The 18,676-nt window shown below is 49.3% G+C and overlaps 6 protein-coding genes across 6 annotated transcripts; 4 read left to right on the top strand and 2 right to left on the bottom strand.

Annotated features, from left to right (window-relative positions):
• Nucleotides 1-1,435: 1,435 nt before the first annotated feature.
• EDB91DRAFT_1239478 (P-loop containing nucleoside triphosphate hydrolase protein) lies at nt 1,436-4,467 on the top strand (the record flags this gene model as incomplete). Its single annotated transcript, XM_041321861.1, has 11 exons — nt 1,436-1,527; nt 1,578-1,630; nt 1,684-1,718; nt 1,804-2,185; nt 2,237-2,470; nt 2,518-2,633; nt 2,704-2,816; nt 2,869-3,234; nt 3,290-3,481; nt 3,760-4,168; nt 4,219-4,467. The coding sequence occupies 11 exons, from the start codon at nt 1,436-1,438 to the stop codon at nt 4,465-4,467; spliced, it is 2,241 nt and encodes a 746-aa protein (XP_041171940.1).
• An 894-nt stretch (nt 4,468-5,361) lies between these two features.
• On the top strand, nt 5,362-6,778 carry EDB91DRAFT_1034308 (uncharacterized protein; the record flags this gene model as incomplete). Its single annotated transcript, XM_041312772.1, has 2 exons — nt 5,362-5,767; nt 5,826-6,778. Coding segments are annotated over 2 exons (1,359 nt in total), but the record flags the coding sequence as incomplete, so codon positions are not given.
• A 605-nt stretch (nt 6,779-7,383) lies between these two features.
• Nucleotides 7,384-9,000, top strand: EDB91DRAFT_1086285 (Six-hairpin glycosidase-like protein; the record flags this gene model as incomplete). The annotated part of the gene is made up of 5 exons (XM_041316023.1): nt 7,384-7,505; nt 7,620-8,015; nt 8,063-8,256; nt 8,310-8,449; nt 8,503-9,000. 5 exons carry the CDS (start codon nt 7,384-7,386, stop codon nt 8,998-9,000), a joined length of 1,350 nt encoding a protein of 449 aa, XP_041171938.1.
• Nucleotides 9,001-9,193: 193 nt separating this feature from the next.
• On the bottom strand, nt 9,194-12,832 carry EDB91DRAFT_886226 (uncharacterized protein). Its single transcript, XM_041328719.1, has 9 exons — nt 12,397-12,832; nt 12,296-12,343; nt 12,123-12,203; nt 11,983-12,067; nt 11,587-11,740; nt 11,504-11,537; nt 10,780-11,451; nt 9,405-10,722; nt 9,194-9,349 (listed from the first exon to the last, which is right to left on the bottom strand). The coding sequence occupies exons 1-8, from the start codon at nt 12,566-12,568 to the stop codon at nt 9,443-9,445; spliced, it is 2,526 nt and encodes an 841-aa protein (XP_041171937.1). The 5' UTR covers nt 12,569-12,832; the 3' UTR covers nt 9,194-9,349; nt 9,405-9,442.
• A 205-nt stretch (nt 12,833-13,037) lies between these two features.
• Nucleotides 13,038-17,764, top strand: EDB91DRAFT_1163115 (condensin complex subunit SMC2). The gene is made up of 17 exons (XM_041319884.1): nt 13,038-13,083; nt 13,134-13,273; nt 13,326-13,475; nt 13,537-13,674; nt 13,727-14,761; nt 14,808-15,098; nt 15,150-15,593; nt 15,650-15,814; nt 15,863-15,956; nt 16,005-16,120; nt 16,170-16,411; nt 16,460-16,597; nt 16,654-16,812; nt 16,845-16,997; nt 17,048-17,406; nt 17,467-17,502; nt 17,556-17,764. The coding sequence occupies exons 1-15, from the start codon at nt 13,056-13,058 to the stop codon at nt 17,322-17,324; spliced, it is 3,570 nt and encodes a 1,189-aa protein (XP_041171936.1). The 5' UTR covers nt 13,038-13,055; the 3' UTR covers nt 17,325-17,406; nt 17,467-17,502; nt 17,556-17,764.
• EDB91DRAFT_886029 (DUF1242-domain-containing protein) lies at nt 17,332-18,043 on the bottom strand. Its single transcript, XM_041328717.1, has 5 exons — nt 17,787-18,043; nt 17,713-17,741; nt 17,556-17,665; nt 17,468-17,502; nt 17,332-17,407 (listed from the first exon to the last, which is right to left on the bottom strand). Exons 2-5 carry the CDS (start codon nt 17,713-17,715, stop codon nt 17,340-17,342), a joined length of 216 nt encoding a protein of 71 aa, XP_041171935.1. The 5' UTR covers nt 17,716-17,741; nt 17,787-18,043; the 3' UTR covers nt 17,332-17,339.
• Between the last annotated feature and the right edge of the window lie 633 nt (nt 18,044-18,676).

The following is an 18,676-nucleotide window of genomic DNA, read 5'->3' as shown; positions in this document are numbered from 1 at the left end:
TACGACATTGTGGCAGACTGGTAGTAGGACGGTCGTTACTTCCACATGGGAAGGGGTAAAACTTGGGTACCATTTTTCAAACTCCGCCCTCCTGACTTGTGCATTCACGTGACGTTGCTACTACCTTTTGGCGCTTGCAACTCCTTCGAGTCGGAGCCAAGGTCTCAGCCCACATGACCAGTCCAACTGGTGAGTTCGCCTCGACCAAAGTTTCTCGTTGGTCCGTTCGCCCCCCGAACCAGCACAGCAGCGTTCAGGAATCAAAGTAACCGACTAACTGTGCAGTTTTTTGCCAAAGAAAGAACCCTGGGGTGGGCACCTCTTACTCCGGAAGTCGACCCTTCGATATCTACGAGTTGTCTACGGCAGATTGCGCAAAGCCACGATCGGTGGTAGTGTTAAATTTAGAACTCATGCCACGTGTATTTTCAACTCCCTCAGGAGTCAATCATCACTAATAGATTCACTAATAGATCGCCTCTCTCTCTCTTGACTGGTGAGGTAGTAGTCCTGAACGTTAACTTTTGAACCTGTTAAAGGTGTCACAGCCCAATACCTGATTAAGAGCACACACTCGCTCGTCCCTGCTCGTCCTGTAGATATTAGAACCGTCATTGACGCCCTAATTCCATTCTATGCTGGCGCTTCACTGGAAGATTGGCTGCGAAAGAAGGTGCAAAAACCCGGTTTCAACAATATAGAAGGAACGGCCATCTTCATTCTATTGTGGTCTGGCCAAGGGAGACTAGATTTTGACGGCACGAATACCAATAATTGTGTATGGGGGTAGGCGTTGGCGTTCCTCCTGATCCTGGTGTCGCTATTCATACGGGGCCCACGTACGGTATGTTCTCATGTATGTGATAACAACTTGATCTCCTGTACAATCTTCCGGTGATTCTGCCATACACTTGGCGTGCGTGGGCGGACTCTACGGTGATACTTATCAGAACAATGCCCGAACAAGGTCATCGCAGATCTCGTACAATTGGTTGCGACGTTACTTCCTATGGGGATCACCCTCAATGTGTCGCCAATATCCGTGTATCCGCTGATACGATTGCTGTTTGTGTGACATCTGAAGGTGATTTCTCTTCTTCTTTTACCTGACATGCCAGTGGCTTCCCCTGGATGGCCGTGATGCGCAATGTACTTTGACACGCGTGACAAAGAAGCCTCTAGATCGAACGCTGGCATATAAAAACAGAGGTCATCCGGATATTGTGTGCAGCTCGCTTTTGACATCTAGTCTATAATGGATTTACTTCGCAATAGACGCAGACAACCACCTTCAATCGAGCCGTCTCTTAATGAACCAGCACCTTCGATCATTCCGTCTCTTAATGAACAACTTGAAGTACCTTCAATCGTTCCGTCTCTTGATGAAACGTCTCTTTCTTCCGTTTCAAGTTCTGGTTCCGTTAGCCCTCCGGACATGGCATGGGTTGAAGTGGACATATCGTCCAGTGACTATGCTCGTAGGCGTAGAGAGCTTATGGAGATGATGGCCGACCTCCGATCCATGGGGTGGGTGTTTGTGGATCTGATTACGAGACTGCTCACGCTACCTCTTACAGTGCCGACGCGCTGATCGACATACCATCCGTAGTCGTGATTGGTGGTCAATCCGGTTTGTAGTCGCCTCCCTTTGCAACCGCAGTTGTGCTCAACCTCATATTTCAGCGGGCAAAAGCTCACTCGTAGAGGCCGTTAGTGGGGTACGTCAGCAGATCATTTGTCGTTCTATTTTTTTTTCATTCTGTTAAAGATCAATGTCCCAAGAGATAGTGGAACGTGTACCAGGTGACCCTGCTGTCATCAGTCACTGCAAGGCGTGCTCACACTACCATACGCAGATGCCCTATGGAATGTTCGATGTCCAGTCATGCCACGTCATGGTCCTGCACTATCACCTTACGAATTTACCCTGATAATGGCAGAGACCTGCAAAAGCCAATTACTGTGTCCTTCGGCCCAACGATCACCGACAGAAGTGAGGTTGAAGTTTGGCTGCGTCGTGCCCAGGCAGCCATTCTGAACCCGAACATTCCTTCTTCGAGTTTCCACACAAAGACCATCGAGGAACTCAGGAACGCAAGAAATACACTGAAGTTCTCCCGCAACGTGGTGTGCGTCTCGATTGAAGACCCCGATGCCACTGACTTGTCATTCTATGATCTGCCGGGTACGTGTATGCTGATCTAGATTGAGACAACATATCTTATGGGTGTTGAAGGCCTGATACAAAACGAAGAAGCCGAAACCGTCGCTTTGGTGAAAAGTATGGCAGAACATTACACCGAGACAGAGAACACTATCATATTGACCACAATTCCCATGAGCTGGTACGTGTATGAACTACGGAATTCTTTTTCATTGTGTTCATGGGTTCGGTGCCTAGACGATATGGAAAATCAGCAATCGATGAGTCTTGCCAGGGCCGCAGATCCCGATGGAAAGCGAACAATTGGTAAGTCATCCATACTGCAGTGTGATTAAAGACTCAAAGTTGTTCAGGTGTACTTACGAAACCTGACACGCTCGGGGTTGGAGCTATCAACCAGCGTCGCAAATGGGTAGAAATTATCGAGGGCCGTTCGGAGGAGCACACGCTGAGGCACGGTTTTTACTGCGTCCGTCTTCCTGATGATGCCGAACGCGCACAACGCCTGTCTCGTGCTGAATCACAAAGGCGAGCTGCAGGAGTATTTTGACACGACGTCACCCTGGAGCGACATGATCGACCGTCATCGGTTCGGAATTCCGGGCTTTGTCTCCGATGTAAGCCGACTGCTCATCCAGTTGATCGAGGAAGCGTGCGTGGACCTTCTAGCTCGCTCGTTATAACAGCGCTTACATCGTTTATAGTTTACCGCGCCTCAGAGAAGATATCGACAAGCTCCTTGCCAAATGTATCAAGGACATCGATGCACTACCGCTGCCACTTACAAATGACCCACAGATCGAGGTTCTAGAACGGGTCAATGCGTTCTGCGATGTCTTCAAGAGCTTTGTGAATGGCAGTCACGAAGACAAACGTCTTGCGCAGCGGAATCGCGCTCTCTATGCCATTTTCAAGAGGGATATACGCGGCACTGTTCCTGACTTCAGGCCCTTTAATGGACCGGAAGGCTATGTTTCGCTGGACGATACTGAGGGGAAGATGACTCTTACTGTGCGAGATCCTGGCGTGAAAGCGATGGGCATATATGACATCCGCAGGGTTATCCATGAGTATGTTTTCGTGTTTTGTTGTGGCAGCCCGGTGACAACTCAACCGTTCATCAAGGGCAATTGGATGGGAGCTTCCGAACAATGTGCCATATCAGGCGAAGGCGAATCTCATCGCTCAATTTACCAAACTTTGGGTTGCTCCGTCTGAGCGCTGTCTCGCTGGTATCAATGATGTGATTGATCAAGTCATCAGCACGCTCATAAGCATCCATTTTGGTCGCTTCAAAGTTCTTGAGGATTATGTTGGGTGAGTGTTGACCCCTCACGACTATTTCTTTGGCTCAAGTTGTCTGTGACAACAGCAATCTGATTAGAATTCAGGTTGATATCTACAAGGCGCGCGCCCGAGAAGCTGTCAATACGGCCTTGGATCTGGAAACTACCCCACACTATACTCAGAACACGCACTATCTTCAAACACTCCGCGAAAAATGGCTAGCTCATTATAAGACAGTTCGCAGTAAACCTTCTCAGTACAGGGATATTTGGAACGAGGCCCCGAGATCCATGGGAGCACGACCTAAGTCGCCCAACTTACCAGGAAATGTGTTCAGCCGGGGCCCCCGATGGCGAACCTGCGGGGGGATATGCTGTAGAAAGCGACATGTCGCCGGGCTATTGTTCACCAGTGCAAGGGACGCCTGAACATTCTTCATCAAAGAAGATGAAATCTAACGCATCGAAGGGTTCAATGTGTCGATCATCTATTCCCGCTACGCCCCAAAAATCTGATAATTTTTCGGATTCAATCAATCCACACCACCCTGGCTCGATGTCGGAGACGCCCGAAGCCAAAGCTTTGAGGGCTCTTGCAGAAGCTGGGTATGCAAATCTTCGGATTTCAGATCTTGCACGTCTGCTACCTCCCGACTCCTTCGAGGAAGAGCTAGTTGTGATGGCTGATGTTCGAGCCTATTATCACGTTGCGTACAAGGTGAGTCTCGCTCATCATCTCTGTTTCTGGGCATTTATACACCCGAGCAGCGCATCGTTGACCATATTCCTTTCACGATCGAGCATGCTCTCCATCATGCCCTGGCGAAACAACTTTCGCAGAGCCTTCTCACGAGCTTGCTGACTGATGTCGCGTCTGGGTCCAACTTCTCTGAGCGTATGAGCGAGTTGGTCAGCGAAGATGCTTCCATCACTCAGAAACGCGCAATGCTCTCGACAAGAAAACAACGCTTATCAGACATTCGCCAAAGACTCATGACCTTTAGCAATGGTACTTGATCGCTGTGAGAGGTCACCATGTATGTTCGTTTGCGGTTGGCGCTGGGCTTTCTACGGTCACATGCTCATAGTATAGATAGCTTGTTGACCTCTTGTTGACCTCTCTTTTGGGAACCGTGGGTTGGTCGTTTGTATAGTGCTTGCTATATTATCTTGCTATGCTCGAACATTGTTTCATTTCAAACTCGCGAATGAAGGAATCTGATTCTTTGCTCGTTGTTGATACATCGCTGTAGCTCCTGACAAAGTACCAACCCTAACCCAAGTGTATCAAGTGTATAGGGAACGCTACCACAGTAAATTTTGACTTCGACTCTCGTAGCATTGAAGATCAGATTATCATTCCGTCTTTACACCGTCAAGCTGATACCTCTGCGTTCTTGGGCGTCCTTTCGGACCCCCTTTACATCGGTCCTAATCAGAACAACGAATCTGATGTCACACAACCGTGGGTGGCGCGGAAGACGAAATTACAGCCAAAACCAAGATGATCGCTACTACGGACACCGTGATTCTAGCAACTTGACCTATGGCGGCTCTTACGGGCAGTCATACAGATATGACCACTACTCGAACGGATACTATGCAGAGGCTCAACCGAGTCGAGGATTCAACTACTGGCGGAATGATTCGCATTACTCACAAAACCAGTCTCAGTCCTCCACCAACTACGGTCGCAGTCATGAACATATCAATGACTACTACCATGCAGAGGGTTCTTACAGCAGACGGCAGAGGCAACGAAGCAGCAGTCCACAGAGACAATACCACTCGCGTGCTCAAAGGGCTGACTTGCCTACCCCATACATTGCTCCACCTTCCTTCCGTCGAAGAACACCCGATGCGAATCCCCCTCCTCTATCGCATACGAAATCTCCCACACCACCACCACCGCCCCCACCACCTGCAGAACCAGATCCAGTGTATATGACACTCTCACTCGAGCCATCCCACGTCGTCGACGATCCACGCGCCTCCAGAAAGCTTCTCATCTTAGATTTGAATGGCACTCTACTCATACGGTCGCAACATTCACGCGCACAACCGAAAGTCACGCATGACGGGATTCCTACTGGCCCAGCACCGCGCCTTCGTGCAGTGCAGCCACGTCCCTACATACCCGCCTTTTGTGCGTATCTTTTCGCATCCGAGACTCAAGAATGGCTGGACACCATGGTCTGGTCTTCCGCACAACCGCATAGTGTGGCGGACATGGTAGACAAGGTTTTTGGTGATTTCAAAAGCAAGCTTGTCGCGGTCTGGGACCGCGGCAGTTTGGGACTCAGTAAGGAGGATTATCGTGAGTGTTTAGTTGATTGGATTTCGGTGATGTTACGCTTTACTGACATTCTTGACAGACCGAAAAGCGCTGACAACCAAGGATCTTACAAAGCCCTGGACATTGCTTCCATTAGGCACCAACCCAGCAGAGATCGGGGTGCCATCAGAAGCAGATTGTATCGCTGAGCAAGCTGGGTTGGCTCCTTCTGTGACGCACTCCGCCATGACCACCCTTCTCCTTGACGATTCTCCTCACAAAGCCCGTCTCCAGCCATACAATCACGTCTGCATACCCGAGTATAATTCCTCGTTCAGGGAAAAAGACCTTCAGCAGTTTGAGCGCGACAAGATAAAAGTGAAGGCGACTCAAGGACAAACCAAACCCACACCTAAGAAGCGAAAACGGAAGGCAAATAAAGCTGTGTCGGATCAACCCGAGTCGGCAGAGATGATATCACCCTCCTCAGGCTCTGATTTGAGTGTAGTCGGTTCTACCTCAGCTCATGTAGAGCAGTCTTCCATCTCCAGTCCACTTACAGAAAGCCTATCATCTCAACCATCTGCTGAGCCATATGACCCTACCATTCTTGCAGTTATAGGTGTCCTGGACGAGATCAAGAAGCAGAGCAGCGTTGCTGGGTGGATACAAGGCGGGGGTCTTTGGGATACCATTCCTGTTCCTGAGGCTGAAAGAGAATCTACTTCTATTGCATCAGCCTCAGACGCAAGTACTGTCGAGGATCTCCCACCGTCAACCGACTCTCAGGAAGCGAGAATGCTCACGAAGAAAGAGTTTCTGGCAGCACAACCCATACAATCTGCTCTTAGCGCCGATCGGGAAGTCATCCAGGCCGGAAATGATGAGTCCACCACCGCCAACATTTCAGTCGCGGGTGTTCCTACTGCTGCGCCAGGCGCTGGTGCACAAAGTGTGGGAATGTGGTTCAGTGATGAACCAACGTTGACTTATTGGGTTGGGAGAGGGCGCAGGGCACTTGACAGTTTGGGAATTGAGGCATGTCACGGCGTTACTGCGCATACGTAGACTAGGTTCAACTAGGTTAGTTAACCATACTTACGCCCATGTCTTCTGCACTTGTCTTACTCTGTCGTCATCAAGCGCTTCAAGTATCCGGTTGTTTTGAATCTTCGAGCTGTACAGTATTCTGCGTACGTCCGAAGTGCTGCTAGATAAGATGGTTTTTGTCTCATGCGAATATCGAATGTTTGCCGATCGGAGACTCCTACTAGGAACGACGGTCTGAAACAGCCGTCCCAAAATATCGACGTCACTTGCTACAGCAGCCGTCAATTGGCATTAGCCCAATTGGATATCGTGCCACGACTGCCAGACACGAATGACCATGGAGAAGAAAGTGTATACGGTGGTTCGTACCAATCAGCGTGCGGTCATTTTCTTGCTTGATCGCTCACAGCGACTCTTAATCAAGGTTACCTGCCAGCCATTCAGAATTAGACCGGGTGTCTGTTCGAAAGTCGCAGGCTGACAGAGGCTGACCTAGGCCGACATTTGTCTGTTGACCTGGCGTTATTTAAAGCCGGTCTGACCCAAAATGCCGCACGAGTCCTTCGGGGGAATTTTGGCTCTCCCTGGTTTCTCAACTCCACAGCGATATGTTGTCGCTCTTTGTGGCAGGCCTCTTGCTGGGGTCGTGCAGTCAAGCAGTCGCACAGGACCTCACAAGTGCGCAAATATCCATTGTCAGCGAGCGACTGGCCCAGGGTGCAGTGCACAGGTGAGCATAGGCTGCTGCCTCAATATTCTCTAGTTTGTGGTCTCACTTCCCTGTTCTGCTTGATGGCACCAAGGAGCAGGAATCTCACTAACATCATCTCATTTATTTCTGTAGTTGGGAGTTCGGAACGCGTGCCGAGGCTCTCCTGGAACTCAACGCGCCGACATACTCTGTCGTATCGTTCAACCCCGTCCCACCTCCCCAGAGCATTCCATCCAATTTAACCGATGCGCTTGGCGAAGTGTTCGCGATTGCGCGCGGCATCGTTGCCGGCCGGAACTTGTCCAATGGAAATATCACTGGCCCCCAGCCCCTGATCAATGATTCGAGCGCAGGGGATCCAGCAAGTATCGGAGTCTCCGTGTTACTTGCGAACTGGACGGGTCAGGGGGCAGCAGATGGACTAGACTACGCAGGAGCTGCGCGGGACCAGCTCGACTATCTGTTCCAAAACGTATCTAAGACAAGCGATGGTGCCATTTCTCACAGAGTGGACCAATTGCAGCTTTGGTAAAAGTCATGCAACGAAAGTTCGCATACGGCTAACACTCATACAGGAGTGATTCTGTTTACATGGTTCCTCCATTTTTAGCATATTATGGGGTTCTGACGCAAAACCAGACCCTTCTGAACGAGTCCTATACCCAGATAAGCCTGTACCGCAAATATCTTCGAGACACAACGGCCAATAATCTATGGAAGCACATACAACTTGGTCAGACAGGAAATGATGACGGGCACTGGTCGACAGGTGTGCAGATTCCCTTGGGCACCGAATGAACTCCTTGCACGGTTCAACTACAGGCAATGCATGGGCAGCAGCAGGCATGATACGGGTCCTTGGGACTATTCAACGCTCTCAGTATGCAGATTCGTTCAAAAGTCAACAAAATGACCTTGCCAATTGGGTGCACGAGATTCACGGAGCAATGTATCCCCACATCGTGCGTCCGATCTTATAACCTGCTTGTTAAAGCATGTCTCATCATCAGACCAGAACTCCAACGGATTGTTCTATAATTACGCAGATAATAGTACCACGTTTTATGATTCTTCATCAGCCGCGTTAATGGCTAGCACGGTCTATCGCTTGTCCCTCCTTTGCAACATCCACACATACCTCTCCCTCGCCGAACAATCTCGCAAAGCACTTTCAGCTCCCGCTGGCACTATCATTTCCGTCACCAATACCTCGACGACGCCAGTGCCAAGCACAACATCCACCGCACCTCCCGCAACGAATACAAGCACCCCTGGCTTGCTCCACATCACGCCGGACGGATGGCTCACACCGGTAGTGAATCCATACTCATATGGCGCGCAGGGTTCCGACAGTCCAGAGGGCCAGGCATTCATCCTTGAGATGCAGGCCACATGGCGTGACTGGGTAACGGACGGGGCACAGGGTACGAATAGCGCCCACGAGGCTCGTCCTCATGTCTTGTTGATAGGAGCTATGGTGGCTTTACCCTGGTTAACGATCGTCATTTGCTAGTTACATTGAATAAGGTTTTGTCCTGGATCAAATCCGTGACATTGATGCGGTCGGGGAACATTTATTGGCACATTACTACCTAGTGTATCACTAGAACCGTCACAATACTCATGCGGTATGATGCAAATTAAGCTTTATTTACAAGCTAGGGGCAAAACATGGACTTATGATGTCTATTATAAACGAGTTGCGATAGGTATAATGAATGAGAGAAGCCAGTCGGTGTTGCAGAGAAGTATGCTGTTATGATAATGAAAAGGGCCAAACATGTCACAAAATGAAACGCAATATTAAGGAATGAGGATGGCACATGGGGTAATCGAAGGACATAGATATATCACCTAGCGCCCTAGAATATCAAATAAGTACAAAAGTGGATGAACACACTTAGACTCATCACCCACCTCGAACCACGTTTGTTGCCATTCAGCTGCTTGCTCGCCTAAACCTTTCGCCAACTCTCCCTCCCTCTCGGAACCCAGCCACTATCCCTTCCTCTGTCTCTGTGATTGTCCCACCTGCTCGAATCACGGCGAGAATCATGGCGTCGATATTCTTTGTCGTAAGGCCCACGGCCTCTGGAGTAGTCCCGTCGTTCATAGTCACTATATCGTCGTTCATCTTTGAACGATCCGGTCGAGGATGCGGAATGTGGCGGCGGCGCAGTTGATGTGGAATCTGCGCGCAGTACTGTGTTAATCGGGGTCGGTGTAGTCGATGGCGGCCGAGATGGGAGAGAATGAAGCGGAGCAGGTTGAGTCCCGTTTGAGAACCCATTTTGCGATGGGCCAGGCAAGTACAACGGAGCTTGCGCGCCTCCCTGGGCATATTGTAGGGACGGAACCGGCTGCATGCCCTGCCCACCATTGACAGACATACCCTGCGAGAAACTCGAAGAACCAGGGGCGAGGGTGCTAATCCCGCTCAGAATATTCAGGCCTGACTGCACAGCTGCCATAGCCTGTTCAGGCAATGCAACAGAAGAGCTCATTGGCATTTGTTGATTATGAGGCACCATGAGCCCATGTGCCCGCAACAAGGCTTCAACTTCTAAAGGATTGATTTGGAATTTTTGTTCCATACCGCTAGATAGCGGGTTTGGGCTTTGCTGTGGCGGAACAGCAACAGCTGGTGGAGATGGCCCAACACGCCGAGGGTCAACCTTTGACGAGCCGTTCACGTCAGGGTTCGATACAGAGCTCACACCCTTAAACTCTGTGTGAGGAACAACAGGAGACTGGACCTGAGAGTTTGAGTTTGATCGAATAGCCTCTTTCGCAGCTCGAATAGGACCAAGTCTATCAGCCGCTGGTATTGTGGATGGAATCACGGAAGAAGGGTATAGCGAAGCGACACGTGGCTCCGACTTTACCACTGGAGAAACGCGAGCTTCGGACCTGACATTGGAGATAGGTGCAGGGGAAGGTCTGGCAGGGCTGGTCGAAATCCCCATGTTTGATTGGAGGAGAGGTGCTTGTGTGGAAGGTAGTGATGGACTGGTTGATGTCGCGGGAGGAGTAGGTGTTAGAGGTGGCACTTTTGCTTGCACTGGAGCTTGGGATATCCTTTCAACAGCTGGTCGAGAATCTGGGGAAGGTCTTTTCTGCTTTGACTGAGACACTGCAGGGGCAGCCGACACTTTCTTTGGCATAGGGTTGGGCTTGGAATCAGCTAGCTTCTTTTGGGAAGCAGATCCTGAAGACTTTGAGCTCGATTTTACAGCTATATGCAAGCAGTAAATCAAAAGTTTATCAGCGACAGTTCGACAAAACGGCTCACTCGAAGATGCAGTGGGCGGCGCCTTGGTGGCGGTTACCTTGCGAGGCTTTTCTTCCTCATCACTGTCATCATCATATTCTGCGACCCTCTTCCGTTTCTTGGCTTTTGGAGGTTTTCCGGCAGCCGGTTTGTCACCTTCCCCGTCAGTTTTTAACTCGGATATCTTGAGTCTTTTGCTCATGAACAACAACATATGCTTGGTGATTCTGCCGTTTGCCCGAATATCTTGGTGCGCGTCGCGTACGTCTTTTCGCATCTTTTCAATGGCAGATGAGAGTTGAGTAAGCGACAATCGATCACGGAAGAGGTAAATCAAGACACCGATCATTACAAACTCTATGGGAGAGACACGAGTGGGCTTGTTGAGTGAGCGACTGTATTTCTGGTCCCGAGCAAGGATGAGGAAGACTCGGAATGTGTCTAGCAAGTCCTCGCGAAGCTTCGGAGCGACAGGGTCGTTCTTTAAGAGCCATTTTTCAAGTGTCGGGGCGGAGGGGACAGCGGGCTTAGGATGGTTCTCAATGAGGTAGCCTATAGATGCCATACACTGGAAGTCACGTCCTCGTGCGTGACCCCAATCAAGGTAACCCTGAAATCCATCTTCGCCAAGAACTTGGCTCTGAATCTCCCGAATGACTGTGGGCCAAGGGCCAACAATTGCTTGCATGCGTTCTACAACGTGTGGATTAAGTTACTGTACAATAATGCAAAAGGCAATGCTAACCTGCAGGAGTCAGCGCGACTCCTAGTTGCACCCTCTTAATCATCCTGTGAGTTAGTAATGCGCAACGAGGCTCCAGCACTTGCCTGGAAAATCTCACGCTCCTGATCTCCATTGATATCGGCGTACTCGACACATACGATCTGCTTGTTCGCAAATTGATTAACAAGGTGTTTTGGGAGAAGCTTTCGCCTAGCACTAGTGGCGCTTGATTTGTACCAAAGCTTTTCGTTTGTGAAACTGGATAGTATTGATCAATAGCCGGCAGAGAGGGCCTACCAGAGGGACGTACGAATCTTTATCTGGAATGCCAAATCAAGTGAGTATATGCGGCAAATAATGCATGTACGGACTAACGTGGTATCTAATAAATCCAATTTTAGCGAAGCGATGACACTGCAGGTGATAATATTACAAACCTGTCCATCCATAAACCTGAACCGAAGTTTGCAGTAGTCAGAAAATCATTCCCATTCATTCACTGTATATACCTCTGTATTGAAGTCAGTCTTTGCTTCCCATCGATACAGGTTCGGAGTTCACTGCCATCATCGGCCGTTGATACCGCTAGTTATAACTTCCTTGTCAATGCGTGAGTCCACCGGGAGGTAAATGGACTTGCCAAATATTATTGGGGGCATGTAGTAGTTTCGCAGCATCGAATCAATAAGACCAGACTGCTTTAGCTCTGGCCATACAACATCTACAAACAAGATAGAACATCAGAATGCGTTGCGAGGATGGCTGGAGACGAGAACCGTGGTTAAGAGTACTTTCAGGGGGCAAGAGACTCACCACGTTGGTATTCTGGGTCAAGGTCAATCGCATTGTCGATGATTTGGTCTGCAAAAAGGGTAAATGCACTACAAATCCCAAAAGTAAGCTACCCGCCTTACCGTAAAGTGACTTGGCCGTATACGATGTGGTCCGTGGCGCTCGCAGGACGCCCGAAATCTTGTATTCTCTTGTGTTTTTCTTTGACGCCGTTGTCCTCGTGGTTTTGGATGGCGGGAAGTCGTCTTCATCAGAAGACAAATCTGTCAAGTCTGAGACATCTGACAGTGACATGATAAGAAGTTGTTGGCGATAGTTCTGGCCAAATCGCTAACAATCTAGTGGTACGTTTGAAGGAAGATCTTTCTGTGCTTCAAAGCTTTAAGCTTCTGTGTGTTGAAGTTTGTCGCAAAAACGAGGCCAGTATTTGCGCAAATCCGCGCTAAAAATCCCGAGCCGATATGCATGACTGTCGAATAATACATTCGACTTGGAGAGCAGAGGATGACTTGAGGGAAATGTTGCCAGACTACTTATTGATCTACATTAGAAGCATCATCGCGGCTAAGCTGATCATTAGACGCCAAATACAAATATTCCTCCGCGCTTAAATAGTTACACAGACGCTTCCCCACACACAGGATGTAATCGCGATTTCACTTACGGCACGTTTTTGGCTCAAAAACTAGCGCCAGAATGGTCACGTGCAAGATGAATGGATCTCCGCTACAAAACACGCGTCGCGTCGCGTGTTACCATACCCAACCACCAAGCTTCGATCATGCGGATAGAAGAACTTGTGCTCGAAGGTACGACTTCTATCAATTGAAAGTTTTGTTAGATTACATTTCTTTCAAAGGTTTCAAGTCATATCCAGTCCGGACTCAGATTACAGGTTGGGATTTATCATTCAATGCAATCACTGGCCTCAATGGATCCGGCAAGTCCAACATTCTTGACGCGATTTGCTTTGTCCTCGGTATCACCAACATGTCTCAGGTGAGTAGAAGTCTCTTCGCTCTATATTAACCAGCACACCCATATACTGCAGATGCGAGCTCAAAACCAGCAAGACCTTATTTATAAGAGGGGCCAAGCTGGCGTTACCAAAGCTAGCGTAACAATTGTCTTTGACAACTCAGATAGAGAGAAGAGTCCCGTTGGATTTGAGAACTTGAAGCAGATTACAGTCACACGTCAAGTGCGTTCACAACCACTCGACTCCAGCATAGGTAGGTTCGAAACTCACGTCTTACCTACAGATAGCGCTCCCAAATATATCCAAGTACCTCCTGAATGGTCACAAATCACAGCAGAACACCATTCAGACGTTGTTCCAGAGTGTACAGCTGAACATTAACAATCCCAATTTCCTCATCATGCAAGGCCGCATCACGAAGGTAAGATTTGGTTCCATCGTTTTTACACATCTGACTTATGGTTCTTGACCAGGTCCTCAACATGCGTCCACAAGAAATTCTTGGCATGGTGGAAGAGGCTGCAGGGACCCGCATGTTCGAGGAGCGGAAGGACAAGGCCAAAAAGACGATGACAAAGAAGGAGAAGCGCGTGCAGGAAATAACGTCTCTCCTTGAGGAGGAAATCACACCCAAGCTGGATAAACTCCGGGAAGAAAAGCGTCAATTTATTGCTTTCCAGAAGACTCGGACGGAACTGGAGAAGATCGGCAGGAAACTGCGCGCTTGGGAATGGACAGCCGCTAATAAGAGGGTAGAGAAGGCGCAAGATGATATAGAGAACAAGAGAGCAGAGATGGACGCGACAGAGAAGCGGAGGAAGAAGCTCATCAAGGAGACAAAGGCAGCCGAGAAGGAGATGCAGGAGGTCAGCGCGAAACGGGAAGCAGAGCGAAAGAAGGGTGGTAAGTTCAAGAAAATGGAGGAGGAAGTATCGCTTTTGGAAAAGGAGCTCGTGAAAGTTCGAACCCAAGTCGACCTCGCAAACGGTAATATCGCCGACGAAAACAAAAGTGTCGCGAGTGCTGAGGCAGAGCAACAAGAGCTCCTTCATTCTCTCGAGGAGAAGCGCAGTCAGGCGCAAGAACTAGAATCTTCTTACATGTCCGTCAAAGCAAAGCACAACGATACGCAAGCATCGCTCTCGAAGTCGGAGGAGCTACTGCAGACGCTGCTGACTGGTCTCTCATCAAGCAATACCGGAAACTCTGGGGGCGGCTACATGGGTCAGCTTGCAGACGCGAAAGCTCGCATGGCCCAGGGGTCGGCTGAGGAAGAGCAGAATCGCGTCAAACTCAACATGAGTGAGAAGGAGCTAAAGGCATTGGAAGCAAAGTGGAAGGACGTAGAGAAGGAAGCGGGGCAAGGGAAGCGTAATATGGAAAACATGCGGACTGAAGCCGAGAAGCTCAAGCGCAGAGTTGCTGACTGTGGTTGGAGCACGGAACGAGAGCAGGAAAATCAAGTTTCCCTAGCGACAGCGAGGGGACAGGTCCGGCAGTTTACAGAGGTAAGCTCTAATATCTGTTTCATGCCTAGTTATAACGTCTGTACAGGGGCGCGATGCAGTTAAGCAGCGCCTGTCGGCATTGAACTTTGATTACTCGATGCCATACCCGAATTTCGACCGCACCAAGGTGAAGGGACTAGTCGCTAACTTGACCTCGATTGCTCCCCAGCACCAGCACAAATCCCAGGCACTGGAAATCGTTGCCGGAGGCAAGCTCTACAACGTCGTCGTCGAAGACGAGAAAGTCGGCAAGGACCTTCTCCAGAATGGCAAGCTAAAGAAGCGCGTCACCATCATTCCCCTTAACAAAATAAATGCGTTCGCCTTAAGTGCTCAGGTGTGTCTCTTACTAGCGCAGCCAATGCGAGGATACTCACCTTTTCACAAGAAATTGGCGCAGGTTGAACACCTTGCCCCGGGTAAAGCCAACCTGGCACTATCGCTCATTGGCTACCCAGATGAAGTAGCTCGCGCCATGGCGTTCGTCTTCGGAGACACTATCGTCTGCGAGGATGCCGAAGCTGCCAATGCGGTCACATTTGGTGCAAAGGTTAGGTCCGTCACTTTGAACGGCGACCTGTACGACCCTTCTGGTACACTCAGTGGAGGAGCAGCTCCAAGCGGAAGTGGTACGCTACTGAAGGTGCAGGAACTCCTCGAGGCAGAGCGTAAACTGGGAGAAGCACAGTCTCATTTGAGTGAACTTGAAAGAGCAGAGACCGCCAACCGAGAGAAGAGAGAATCATGGAGAAAGTTGACTCGCGAACTGGATATCAAGTTGCACGAAGTCAGTCTTTTGGAGCAGCAAGCAGAAGGGAGCAGCGCTGCGAGGGTGAGCCAGTCGTCGTTATCTGTTCACTTCAATGTTTAATTGACAGTGTCGTCTAGCTTGGTGCTGAGGTAGAAGAGCTGAAAAAGACCATCGGTGCTTTGAAATTGGCCGTCCAGGCAGCCAAGGAGAAGCAAAAGGCCGCCAAGGATGAGTGCAATAAGCTCGAGAAGGACATGGACGAGTTCAAAAACAACAAGGAAGGCAAGATAAACGAGTTGAAGGCGAGCACTCCTCCCACCCTTCTTTGACCACGCTGACCATCTATGCAGGCCGAGATTAGCAAGCAGAAAGCAGCTCTTCAGAAACAAGCTGTTGTAGTAAAGACGCAGCACAAGGAACACCAAACTGCTGTACTCGAGCTTGGTAAGGAAGCTTTTTGGATCTTTCATTCTGCCCGCTAATGACTTCTAGAACAAATGGAGAAGGATATCAAGGAGGCCGAAGACAGCATCAAAGGTGCTCACGCCCAAATCGCCAAGCTTCACAAGGACCTCGCAGCGCTCAATACTAAGCTTTCTAAGCACGAGGTATTATTTTTTTTCCAGTGGCCTGGCACATTTCTCTCATGCAACGTAGGCGGACCATGCGAAAGCAGAACACAAGCTTCAGGAGGAACGCGCAACGCTGACTCAATTCGATAACGAGCTCAAGGACCTGGAGAATGCTATTCGTGAGCAGAAGAAGGGGGTATCTGACGCTGAAATCGAGCTGAAAAAGTTGGAACACGATGTTGCTGCACTTGAAAAGGATAAAGTCACGCAGGCCAAGTTTGTGACCGACTTGGAGAAGCAGCATGAGTGGATTCGGGATGAATACCAGTGAGTAATGCGTTGCTTTTCTTTTGAACCTACTTGACGTTCTCGTAGGTCCTTTGGTAAACCCGGCTCGCAGTATGAATTTGACCAAGATATGCCTTCTTTGCGAGCCAAAGCTGACGAACTCGAGGAGAAGCAGAAGGGGATGAAAAAGAAAGTCAACCCGAAGGTCATGAACATGATCGACACGTGAGTCTTTGACTCTCCTGTAAGACACTGATCCGATTTGAATGACTTGCGACTAGTGTCGAGAAGAAGGAATTGGACCTCAAGAAGATGTTGGCCACAGTTCTGGAGGACAAAGAAAAGATTGAGGAAACCATAGAAGAGCTAGATCGATATAAGCGTGATGCCCTTCAGAAGACAGTGGGAGAAAGTGAACGGGTATGGATGATTCCTTCACCGTCAGTCCATCATCACTCATGCACTTTGGTAGTGACTTTGGTGGTATCTTTGCGGAGCTGCTACCTGGCAACTTCGCCAAACTTCAGCCTCCAGACGGCCAAGACCTAATGCAAGGACTTGAGGTGAAAGTGCAACTGGGGACTGTTTGGAAACAAAGTCTAACTGAACTGAGCGGTGGCCAACGGTAGGACACAATTATTAACAAAGTAATGTGATTGACGAGGGTTTACACAGCTCCTTGATCGCTCTTTCTCTTATCATGGCCCTTCTCCAATTCAAGCCGGCGCCCATGTACATTCTTGATGAAATCGATGCCGCTCTTGACCTCTCCCATACCCAACATATTGGCCACCTATTCCGAACTCGTTTCAAGGGCTCACAATTTATAGTCGTTTCACTGAAGGAGGGCCTGTTCACGAACGCAAACGTACTATTCCGAACGCGATTCCGTGATGGCACATCAGTAGTCGAGCGGACGGCGAATAGGTCAACTTCGTCACTGTATACATAATATAATGCTGTATGATTACTGTACGATCATTGTAACTGCCATGGCTACGCATGCTAATGCGACGTATGGGGAGAGGCGTTCTCCTGTGTGAATGAATGTCTTCTTGAGGAAGCCCGCAGGAAATCGCCTGTCTGAAAACACACCTATCCGCGCAGACATAAAGAACAGTCCGAGGAATCTGCTTACGTCTCAGTATTCATGGACTCTCTTGAGTAAATAAGAGCAACACACCCTTCCTTGTTTCTATCGACCAGACGCGGGGCAACTGCGCGAACATAAGTGCAAGTGCAGATCATCAACAAGATGACCAAAAGCAGGGATTGAAAGTTGAATAGTGCCGACTTCGCGACTTCAGCTAATGTACAATATGAATAAAGACATACCATACCATAGGGAAAGCGATGGCCTGCAGTTGACCTGCAGATGGTGAACGTTTGGAACCAAAAAGCTCTAAGTGCTTACTAAGCGAGTGAACTACCGCGGCAAGTGCCGTGACCCTCCGCGACAAACGGTGACTCGATGAGTGCACATCAGCTACGCCTGCTGCTAACTACTTCGAGATTCCAGAATCCAGTGTTTTCCAAACTTCAATGAGATATGGAGTCAAGCGCGCGCCGGTCTCTTCATGCATTCACACTCAGTCAGGCACTATCATCAAGCATTCACAGTCTTAGTGCTTCATCACATCCAAGTCTGGCGTTGTCAAAGGATCCCCGCTTGGTCTTATCGCTCCTTCACCTAGGTGGATGTAATATATAACCTTACCCGAGCATGCACGTGCTGGGGCTATTTAGTCATATCACAGACTCACTCGTGTCCTCACAAGTCGGATTTGGAGAGTGTCGCGGGGTAGTACTGCCTGCGGGATTGTAGTGGAGTATTCTGGGCTGGGTTATCATTGTTCAGACTTGTAGGAGAAACGGTAAGTCTCGGACTACAGCTAATTCGATGGCTTGTGCCGCTGGAAACTGTTGTCGACCACGTTCTCGTTGAGTAAAGTACTCACGAGTCTGCGGCTAGTGGTATTTTCGATGAATGTGCATCCCAGGAACATATCCAGGAGATTGTCGTCGATTGATGACATTCAATGCGAGAGTTGCAGAAAAGCATCAAAGCAAACGGACAACCCGAGCAGGATGCAACGAAAGTAGCTGAGTATGAGATTGATCGCAGATGGCCCATGAAGACAATGTCTGACAAACTTCGCCAGACACAATGAAGAAAACTTACAATACAAATCGAACGAAGGACGATTCGTAGTATACCTCAGGTTGTATGACCTGAGGCTGGAACCATCGTGACTGACCGCGAATTCGGCACATTTGCCTTGGTCTACGGCTAATATTTATACT

The sequence above is a fragment of the Suillus paluster genome (assembly GCF_016628075.1).
Source record: "Suillus paluster strain FC165 chromosome Unknown EDB91scaffold_91, whole genome shotgun sequence".
NCBI classification, from domain to species: domain Eukaryota; kingdom Fungi; phylum Basidiomycota; class Agaricomycetes; order Boletales; family Suillaceae; genus Suillus; species Suillus paluster.
The sequence above is the reverse complement of the archived record's forward strand: the minus strand, read 5'-3'. Positions and strand labels throughout refer to the sequence as shown.